Source organism: Aotus nancymaae, unplaced genomic scaffold (genome assembly GCF_030222135.1).
Source record: "Aotus nancymaae isolate 86718 unplaced genomic scaffold, 86718_ANA_hifiasm-v0.15.2.pri h1tg000058l, whole genome shotgun sequence".
Taxonomy (NCBI): Eukaryota; Metazoa; Chordata; class Mammalia; order Primates; family Aotidae; genus Aotus; species Aotus nancymaae.
Window position 1 is genome coordinate 22632643 of NW_026988472.1, and position 12012 is coordinate 22644654.

General features: G+C 32.8%; 1 protein-coding gene across 1 annotated transcript in view; it reads right to left on the reverse strand.

The window, feature by feature from the left end:
- The window catches only part of CFAP47 (cilia and flagella associated protein 47), a 442460-nt gene that overhangs the window by 53087 nt on the left and 377361 nt on the right, over positions 1 to 12012 (reverse strand). Inside the window, 1 exon segment of the mRNA XM_021669675.2 lies at positions 9119 to 9217. Within this exon segment, the coding sequence (XP_021525350.2) occupies positions 9119 to 9217 (99 nt within the window).

The window sequence follows — 12012 nt, forward strand, 5'->3', positions numbered from 1 at the left end:
TTTATCGTTCTTACCCTAGTGGTAGTTCTTACGTGTACTCCTGCCTCTCCTCAGGAGTAGAGCATTTTTCTCTCTGACCCTCCTATATCAAAAATGGGGTTTTACCAATGCCCTATGTATTTCCATTTTTGCTGCTTTTCTTCTCTCCCCATAGGAGAGGTTAGGCTTTTTTTTTCATAGAGAATATAAAACAGAAGTGTGCAAGATTTTCATATCTTTCCCAGAGAAGCTGTATTCCCCCTCTTCCAAGTTTGCATCACAAAATATACTTTTTCGGAAGCCCCTCCAGTCTTTTCTGTGACACTCAGTGGGATTTAGGGGAAAAACGTTTCCAAGAGGGTGCCAGTCTCTATATCTTCAGCCCTCAGGGACTTTCTAATCTCATCAGTGTACATTCAGTGACCCAATTATCCAATATCCCTGGCTCTACTTACGAGTATGTCATTGTAGTTTTATGTACAAATAAAAACTTTCATCTAGTATCTCTCTGCAGGCGCCAGTCTTTACTTAGATTTTGGGCTAGCTGATTTCCCTGTGATTTTGACTTTGTGAGATTTTTTTTTTCTCATCATGAACTTTTAGTTTTTTCATCTTTTTATTGGACAAATATCTCTCAGGGAGATGTTGAAAATGTTTTGTAATGGGTAGTATAAAAAAGTTTTCCAAATTAATAACAGATATAATAGAAATAGAATATTATTTAAAATGTGCAAAAAGTACGAAAACACTGTCTACAAAAGCCAAATACAAACAGCAATGTTAGAACTGTGAGTTCTGCTTCCTGAAATCTGAAATCTAAAGGACTTTCTGTATGAGCCAATTTAATCACTTTATGTTGACAATGGATGAATTCATTCTCAAAAAAGAAAAGGTGATGTTACCTAACATTTATTTATCTGTAAACTTATCTACCTTTAAATAAAGCTAAAATATAATATTGAAAATGTTTAAAGTTACATAAAAATACACCATTCAAAATTATACCTATGTAGTTTTAATCACATGTAGAAACTTATTTAGAAAAACTAAGGCTTGGAATTTTAAAGAAAAAAATTAATAAATGTAAGTGGAATACAGCAACACAGTTAAATCTATCTTCCCTAGGTGTTTTTCTGCCAGGAATCTTTATCTAAACAGAAGTAGGATTCCCTAATATTATGATTAGCTTCAATGACAACAACTTAAAATTGGGACTCTAAAGTCTTTAAGAGTAAAATACAATTTAATGAGTATTTACAGAAATTATTAACGTTGTATAAAATGTTTTAAATAGTGAACTACTCCTTTTAGTACTGCATAACAGAATATCAGGAAAAGGAATGAAGTGATATAAGAGTCATTATATAATTAAACTTTTATATTAATCTTTCTCATGAAAGTGATGAAAGGTTTTGTATTCTTGAGCAGAGAAAACTGTCATCATTATTTCAAGTAAAGCCTTTATGTTATCTAGGGATCAATAAGAGAAGCTATAATAGTGAGCTAGTGCATTTAATATCAGTAATAAAATATTAACTACAAATAATCATAAAGTAACTTGTATTATGTGACAATAAGCCATCTTTTTTTTGCTCCAGTGTCATGGAAAAGAATAAGATATATGGTCATATCTTGAACACTGCTGCTTAGAAATTTCTTCTGCCAGGTACACTAAATAATCTCTCTCAAGTTCAAAGTTCCACAAATCTCTAGGGCAGGGACAAAATGTCACCAGTCTCTTTGCTAAAGCATAGCAAGAATCACCTTTATTCCAGGTCCCAACAAGCTCCTCTTCTCCATCTGAGACTCCCTCAGCCTGGACTGCATTGTCCATAACACTATCAGCATTTCGGTCAAAGCCATTCAACAAGTTTCTAGGGAGTTCCAAACTTTCCCACATTCTCCTGTCTTCTGAGCCCTCCAAACTGTTCAAGCCTCTGCCTGTTACCCAATTTCAAAGTCACTTCCACATTTTTGGGTATCTTTATAGCACAATTGAAATCAAAATCCTAGCACGCATGTGTGTGTGTGTGTGTGTGTGTGTGTATATTTGGAAATTGGCCAGCTGATTCTAAAATTCTTATGTAAGTGCAAAGGATCTAGAATAACTATAAAAATCTTGAACAAGAGAAGAAGTTTCAAGTATTTATGTTACCAAATATCAAGACTTACTATATAGCTATAGTAGTAGACAGTATGGCATTAGTGCAAGGATAGATTAATAGAATATTTGAACTAAATGAAGTCTAGCAACAGGCTCATATATATACTGTCACCTGATTTGGGAGAAAAATAGCACAAAAATATCAAGGAAAAAAGTATGGCTTTATCCATAAATGCTGCCAGTAAAATTTGGCATACACGGTGTCTAAATGGAACTTTGAGTCCTATGTCTCATATTTGAAAGTATCAAGAATGTATCACGAAATGTAAGCAATAAAGCTTCTAGGTAAAAGAGAAATATATCTTCATGACTTTATGCCCCAGATTACTGCGATTATTGCCAGTATATAGTACCTAAATTTCAGCTGAAGAGAGTCACCTGTCCAAGGTAAAACTCCTTTCCTGAGGGTAGACTCCATTCAATGATGAATTGACGTGGAAGGTGAGGGAGAGATGTGTAAAATCCTGTCCTCTTTATCCCAAATTGGGGCAACTCTGAAGAGCTGTCCTAGCTTCAGTGCTAGCCACTGAGTGAACTGACAGCTTTGTCCCTACTTTCTCCACCTAATCAATCTTGCTTCATTCTCTTCCTTTAGTGGTGTTGATCCTCAGAGCACTTCCTAATAAACTTCATACCCCCACCTTCCTTTTCAGAGTCTACTTCCCAGGAAAACTATTCTGTAACAGTGATGTTTAAGATACTTTTGAGTGAAACTTGGATCTATATGTTTACATTTTTAAAGTTATTTATTGGTGTTTTGCAGGACTACTGTGTAGAGGGTAACAGTTCAAATCCCAAATTCAAACCTAAGTTAATAGAATTTATCTTGTAGTGTTCTGAGGACTAAATCAATTAATATTTGTAAAGTGCTTAAAATAGCTCCTGGCACATTGTCTATTGCTATTGTTCATGGCAAGTGGCATCATTTTCCATTAGAATGCCACTAAGTAAATTATTATCTAAGTGATATAAAGGTATGCCAAAAATTGTGAAGGTAATATATGAATAACTGAAATATGGAGAGTATTTTCTAAGAGAAATGTTGAAGAAGTATAAAATATATGAAGGGTTAGGAATGTCAAAAGGAATAATGTTGGATAATTTTTATATCTATTTAAATCTAGATACAGATTTTAGTTTATAAAATTAAAACCATTTGGTTAGGAATTGTTTTATCTATGGAAAAAATAGATTTTATAAGAAAAATTATTTATTTATTTTCCAGGAATGTATTTCCTGGCATGTAACAGCAGGTGCTAGATTGTTTCTTATAAAACTGAGGAAAAGTAGGAGTCCATTTTGGGGTTGACCTATTTTCATATATACGAGTACTCACAATAACATATTTTTACATAGTTTTAGTATTTAGAAATGTCTTCACATACACAATTTTGTATGTTTATCAAAAAGTCTTATTAGGTAAAACTTATTTTTTATAATGTCCAAAATTGGGTTCATACAGGATAGAAACTAGCCCAAGATAATAAACCTTATCCATGTTGGAGTAGAAAGAAGAACACAGATTATTTGACCATAAACCTAATGCTCAATCCCCATACCTTGGCTACCTTTCTAAGGTTCTAGGTCTAATTTTACATCTATGTGTAGATTTGTAAAGTTTTTTGATACAATATGTAACACTAGAAATATAATAATGCTAACCCTCCACCTTTTTAAAAATGTTAGTCAGAGGACCCAGTAACATGTTATAGCTAATATTTTTCCACAAGTTTAATCTTGTTTCGGTAACATTTGATTCTTTCCTATTAAAAGAGAAAAAAAAGAATACTGCAAGTCCTAGAACTTTATTAGCTTTGCAGAAGGATGTCCTTTGAAATCACAATTCACCTACACTCCTGTCCTGTTCTTGGTTATTTGACCTAATTAAATCTGTAAGCAAGGTAACATTTCAAAGTGAAAACCTGGCAAGTTAAGATTCTTCACTGACAGGAAGACCCTTTTCTTCTTCCTGTCTAGTTCTTGTCACCAGTTTTGAATGATAATGAAAGGAACGGAGAACTTTCTAAAAACAAAATGAAGTACTTAGCTATCTATAGTATGCAATTTATTCCAAGGAAATAATTTCTAGAACTATATATTTCCTTAAAGGAAGAAAACGGCTGTGAACACTTTCTCCAATGGGAAAAATATAGTGTCAATGGCTAGAGCTCCAATCTAGGTCAACATCTAACTACATCTAGATCTAATTTTATTAAACAACTTTGTAATCCCAAGAAATTGTAAAATTTCTGAAAGAAGGTAATATGAGAAATATTTATAGAAATTATTTTTATCCATGTCCTTTTGTAATATACAGACTAAACTTTTTGTAAAGTCAGCTTGACTGGGATGATGAATAGAGTGGCTGCTACTATGGAATGAAGCAGTGGCAGTCATACTTGAGCAACATATGTTAGTTATAACAGCTGTCACTCAGTTTCCTTTACTGCCTAATATTGAATAGAATTGAATAGAATGCATTGTCACATCATATGGCAAATTAGAGGGTGCAAGTTTAGAACTTCCCTGCTGAATCAGTTCATGAGAAAATAACATTTACAAAAGTATATTTCTTGGCCAAATACATGTTTGAAATACATATCACTTCCTCTATCTAAAAATACACACAGCACTAGAGAGAGAGGAAATAAAAGGCCTAGGAAACCCTGCCACAAAGAAACTTTGTTTAGCCAAGTATTTCCCAAATTCATTTAAGCATAGAACGTAGGGTTTTTTATTTGTTTTTAATTCTATTTTTGTAGCTACTAGTAGGTATATATAACTTAGCTGTTTCTGTTTCTTTGTGTTCTTTGTTTTTTTTTTTTTTTTTTTTTAATTGTACTTTGGGCTCTGGCGTACATGTGCACATCCTGCATCCAGCAGGATTGTTGTATAGGGACATACATGCCATGGTGGTTTGCTGTTTCCATCCACCCCCCACTCTGTGCCTACATCAGTCATTTCTCCCCATCCTCCCCGCCCCACCCCGTCCCGCTGTCCCGCCCCTCCCTTCCACCCCAACACCTACCCCAGTGAGTGTTGTTCTCTTCCCTGTGCCCAACTGTTATTGTTTGTCACCCGCCTATGAGTGAAAACATGCGGTATTTGGTTTTCTCGTCTTGTGTTAGTTTGCTGAGAATGATGGTGTCTAGATTCATCCACACTTAGGTAAACACTGGTCAAGGATAAGGTAATCTTTTTAGTCCTCAAATATTCACCAGGAAAATGTTCTATGTTAATATAGGAACACTTAGTTTTAAGGGTATAAATGCTTTTTCTGTTATATGATGGTATCCCTAGAGGCGATTTTTATAATACCAATAGTGCCCCAATGTCTAAAAATGCCAAATGTGACATAAGAAGCCAAGCTCCCATTTCTGTTGTACTCTTAAGATTTATATTCCTCAAATCAGCAGAAAAACTCCTACAACTAGTATTATAACATGTAAAAATATCAGGGCAAACAAAAACTTCCTATAAAATAAGCAAACCCCTTTGGAGATCTTATTACATAGAACAGCAGGGAGCACATCACGAACTGTCAAATACACTACATACGCAGGGTATGCATGGTTTATCTTAGAAAGCAAGTCACAAACTAGAGAAAACAATAAGAAATTCACCAAGAAACTGGTTTAAATATTGAAAAAATATTTTGTGACAATAAGAAAAATAGAAATTATAATTAATAAAGTACATTTAATTTCTTTTTTTTAAACTAAAAATCTTAAAATGGAACACAAATGTTGGTCTCTATGTTGCATAAAAATTGCATTATATATAACTACTAATTGTGGTATTGAAAATAAAAGCAGTTAGTAGAAGATTTATATTTTTGTTTTTTAAATTAGATTTTATTGACAGTCATAAATACTGTGTTTCAAAATAGTGAGGGAATGAATGCCCCTGAAAAAATAAGTTTAAATACTATAAAGATGTAGTCATCTCCAAATTTGTGCATAGGTTAATGTAATTGCCATTAAATAATTATTGAGATTTTGGGGGGACTTGATAAAAGTTTATAATTTTTACTAGAATAATAAGTAAATAAGAGAAAATAAATCATTTAAAATATACTAGAAAGAAATAAAATAAGAAAACAAAATCAGGGGGTTTAAACTGTATGACACTGGCATCAGATCTGAAATACAGATCCAGGGAAAAGTGTATATATGATCTGAATATCAGATAAGTCACACTTCAAACTTAAATAGCAACAAAATTATTATTATTATTTAACCAAAAAAGTGGAAATTGGCTAATTAAGTGAGGAGCAATCAAATTAAGTTTTCATTACATAGCAAAAAAGCACTATATAGATGAATTGAAAGAGTAAAATTTGCCTACCTACCTTAACCATTTTCTCATTAAAAGCAAAGGAGAAGGAAAAGAAAATGGAGGTGAATTTTCAATTTATTTCACAATGTGGAATGACATTGAAAGTGTAGAATCAGTGGAAGAAATGTTAGAAACAGAAAGTGGCTCACCTATTTAATGGATCAGTTAATTAAGTATAAGCAGACATATAAATAGTTGCCACAAATATAGCAAAGTTATTAATTGACACGAAGGCAGTTTTCAATTTTTTGCTATTATAAAAAATGCAGTATCAAGCATATTTATTCATACATTAACCATACATTGATTATATCTTTGTTTTAATTTTTAATTTTTGTGGATATCTGGTAGGTATATATATTCATGAGGTATATGGGATATTTTGATACAGGCATAGAATGTATAACAATCACATCAGGGTAAATGGGATATCCATCACCTCAAGTATTTATGCTCTGTGTTACAAACAGTCCAATTATATCCTTTTAGTTATTTTTAAATGTACAATTACATTTTTTTTACTATAGTCACTTTGCTGTATTATAAAATACTAGAACTTATTGATTCTTTCTATTTTTTGGTACCTATTAACTCTCCCCTCTTCCTCTCATGACCCCACCCCACCCACTACTCTTCCCAGTCTCTGGTAACCATCATTCTACTCTCTATCTCCATGAGTTCAACTGTTTTTATTGTTAGGTCTCACAAATAAGTGAGAACATGAAAAGTCTGTCTTTCAGTGTATTTCACTTAACATAACTCCAGTTCCATCCATATTGTTGTAAATGACCATCTCTCTCTCTCTCTCTCTCTCTCTCTTTTATGGCTAAATATTACTACATTGTGTATATACACCATGTTTTCTTTATCCATTTGCCTGTTGATGGACACTTAGGTTACTTCCAAATCTGGGCTACTGTGAATAGTGCTGCAACAAACATGGGAGTACAGATATCTCTTCAATATACTGATTTCCTTTCTTTAGGGTATATACCTAGCAATGGGATTGCTAGATCATATGGTAGCTCTAGTTTTAGTTTCCTGAGGAACCTCCAAACTGTTCTCCATAGTAGTTGTACTATCTTACATTTCAACCAACAGAATTGGCATTACTAGGTCAAAAGAATGATAGTTGCAAAGTTTCTATTTATACATTATACACAGTACTCTCCAAAAGCCATGTAGTAGGTAACTTGTATTCCCACAAACACTGTTTGATTATTCCAATTTCACTATAGAAACCTTAGCAGTTATAGTTTCATTAAAAGACAAAAACAAACTTAAAAGGGAAAAAATCTAGATGGTCATTTAAATAAAAATCAATATCTGATTATTAATGATATTGAACGTATTTTAAACCATTTTTTGGCCATTTGTACTTTCTCTTTTGTGAACTGTTGTTCATACTCCTTTTAATGCATTAAGAAGTTGGAACATAAAAAGGTTCAGGTCTGCCATTAAGCAATTATTTTGCTTCTGTATAAGTTAATTTTTCTGAATTGCACTCTCCATAATTCAATGAGAGTAATAATAACACCTGTTCCTTGGAGTTGTATCAAATGAATTGAATCAATGACATTTAGGAAGTTTTTATAAATGGCTATAGAAAATGTAAGCAAAATTAATTAACCTATTCTTCGTGAAATGTTAGTAGTGGTTATTGGTTTCAGTTAGTATTTTTGTATTAATTATGTTAAGATAATTCATACTTTATATTTACCACCAAAACAATTATGTTTTGTAATTTTAAAACATTATTATTGTTAATCAAATTCATAATTTTTTAGCTTTAGATTTTTAAGAAACTTCATTAGTTCCTAGAATTTTTCCTATTCATTAATGGGCAGGTCGGGTGGTTAATATATAGAAGAAATAGATATAGGCTGGGTGCAGTGGCTCACGTCTGTAACCCCAGCACTGTGGGAGGCTGAGGTGGGTGGATCGCCTGAGGCCAGGAGTTTGAGACCAGCCTGACCAATATGGTGAAACCCTGTCTCTACTGAAAATACAATACAAAAATTAGCCAGGCCTGGTGGCGTGCGCCTGTAGACCCAGCCACTCTGGAGGCTGAGACAGAGAATTCCTCGAACCCGGGAGGTGGAGGTTGCAGTGAGTTGAGATCTCGCCACGGCACTCCAGCCTGGGTGACAGAGTGAGACTCTATCTCAAAAAAACAAACACAAAACAGCAACAACACAAATAGATATATACCCTATAATAAATTTGCAGTGAAACATTAGTTAAAACTACTGATACTACTTTTCATTAGTATCAGTATACTACTTTTTATTAGTATCAGTAGTTTTAACACACTATTTATAATTTTCTGAAATATTTCTTGACTCATATAACCATGTGTTAAGTGGTATGCTATTCAACCATGAAAAATTTCAAAGTTAAAATACTTGGCAAATCTTACTTATGTGCTGAAGAATGAAAAATAATGCAAATGCAATGAATATGGATAAAGGTTTACTATCCATGTTTTTCTATCAGCTTATTAAAATTCATTCCAAAAATTTAAAATTATGTTTTCAATTTGTGTTAAATATTTACTAAGGCAATAGACATATACTTCATTATCTCAGAAATGCAACAACAAACAGAATGATAGAATGTAACGTAGAAATCCTGTACCTTGTGTTTGATGCAAAGAACTAAATCGGAAGGCAGAATTCTCACAGATGAAGTTATCCCAGCAAGGATTAATGACAAGATGCCTGGGATGTTCCAGACCTAATTAAAAAATAAAGAGATGTTACACTTCAATGTCATATTCAAGAAGAAAAACAGCAGTGTAGATGGAAATAGAATAAAAATTATTCTCTAATAGGAAACTTATAAGATAAATATCTTTCAAAGTATATTTTAAAATGAGATGTAAGTGGCATTTTTTGAAGAACACATTTAATATAAATGGTTTTCTCTATAACGTTTAAAAAATAAAATAAACCCCTAAATTCTTGGAACTTTTAGGTGGGCACAATGGCATGTGGCTGTAAGTCCAGCTACTGGGGAGTGTGAGGCAGGAAGATTGCTTGAGGCCAAAAGTTCAAGACCAACTTGGTCAACATAGCAAGACCACATCTCTATATTTTAAAAATCTTGGAATTGTAATTTGAACTACTCAACAAGCAGATATTAAGCTTCGATTTGAGCCTGCTATTTAAAAATAGATTGCACTGCTGAATACAGTTGGCCTTCTGTACCCATGTGTTCCATATCTATGGATTCAACCAAAGGCGGATTGAAAATCTTCAAAAACATAATGGATGGTTTCATCTACATTGAATATGTATAGACTTTCTTCTGGTCTTTATTCCCTAAATCATATACTATGACAACTATTTACATAGCATTTACATAGTATTAGGTATTCTAAGTAATCTAGAGATTATTTAAAGTATCTGAGAGGATATGTGTAGGTTACATGCAAACACTTTGCCATTTTGTATCAGGGACACGGAGATTTGCAGATTGTGATATCCTTGAGGGTTCTGAAATCTATCCTCTATGGATACAGAAGGATGGCCTATATGTAAATATGCATAAATAAACAACAGTTATGCAATGTTAACAAAAAGTTTAAACCAATAAATATAAAAATATGTTTATTAATTCTCTATTAAAAAGCTAAGCTCTACTTACATTAAAAATATCAGTTGATAGGCTATGTGGTTATATTTCAAATGTAAATATACATACATTAAAGGAAATGTAGAAAAATATTTACTAATGGTGATATATGATAAAAGGGAAACATGTTTTGAGATCATTGTATATAGATCAGTGTTTCTAAAAGTGTAGTGTTCTGATAACCTGCATTGGAATAGCTTGTGATGGCAGGGCCTCACTCCAGCCCTTATGAATCAGAATAAATGAATGTGGATCCAGAAATATGAATTTTTATAAGCTCCCAAATATCATTTCCTGAATCTGGAGTGTTACTAATCAAGAATCTAATCAAACGAATTCCAAATGTTAAGGTATCTTAATAGCATCTAAAAATAAAGTAATTGTAAGCAAGTAGAGTCTCAGATTACTCACCTCAAAAATGGTTATAATTATTCTACATTTACTTTTTATTAGTACAATAACATTAACTATTTGTTATAAGCAAAGTAAACTAAGACAGATAATTCAATTAAACTAAGTTATAAAAACTTAATATATTTGATACCTGAATTCCCTGCCAAAAAGTCTCAAATTTCTCAATACTATTTATTTATTAATTCAACTATTAAAAAAGTTGCATGTCTGAATTTGGGAGATAATTTTAGGTTCTGGGAGTTTTTCTTATACCAATTTATTTCTCTTCTTAAGTATAAAACCATACTCACCCTGATTGGCAATTTGCAATGATTACACATATATTACATAAATATTTGCTCAACTCTGGATATGCTTTAGAGGATTCAGAGGACCTCCAGGGAATTTCATAAGTAATTCTACCATGTGACATGAAATGCACCGGTATTTCTTCTCCACATCATGTAAGTGTGATTAACTTATAATTATGCTACATTGTGCACTTTATTATTTTACTGCTGGTGAACACCATGGTAATAATTAACCCAAAGTCAACAAAAACTCATCAGTGTACTTTGTTTTCATTACCAGTTCTTATATGAAAGTTGATATCTGTAAAACTAACATATTATGTTAATTAGTATGCACATTTTTATTCAGTGCTATTTTGTTTTGTTCCAATACACTACTGATATATAAAACAGAATTCACTTTCATTTAAATATTTGAATCAGATCACTAATATTGCATTTAAATTTGGATTAATTAGAAGTGAATAATTTCCAGACTATAGCAATTTTGATAGAAAAGTAATCAAAACAGCTACTATGTATTCATTAATTACTGAGTCATTCATTTATGCAACTTTTAAGTATATAATCCATGCGGAAATTACATATATAGAGTGGAATACAAAATCAAAAACAATGAATGTATTTATGTGGTTGTATGTTTGCAGATATATATATACTTATGTTTTCTCCACATGGGAGATAGTTTTGGAATGCACATACAACAGTTTCCAGCATGAAACAGATGCTCAATGACTGAATATTAAATGACTACTAGCAAAGGTTTAGAACATCTAATGAAGATGTGCCCTTAAATGTGTAATATGTGTAAATCAGGCCCTAATTTCTAATGTTTCATCTCAGATGCTTGCTTTCATTCATGGCTACCCTTTCCTTCTCCACCTTTATTCCCATCTGATCAGGGTGGAAACTTGAAAGATAGGGTCTTGGGTAGGGGACATTATTGCTGATGAGAAAATACCGTAAGAATTGTGTCCGTGGACACCAGTCACTGAGCAAGGGTACATGTGCTAGCCAAACAAAGTCATGACAGGAAGCCAAAGCATGTATGTATCAGGAAGCCAGTGGCTGATGGCAGAGTGAAAAAGAGGAGAGACAGCTGAGAAAATGTGAAATAAGTGGCAGTAGAGGCACTTCCTAGGGACTTTGGATGGAATGGAGGGAGGCCTATTCCCCTAAGATTCAAGGGGA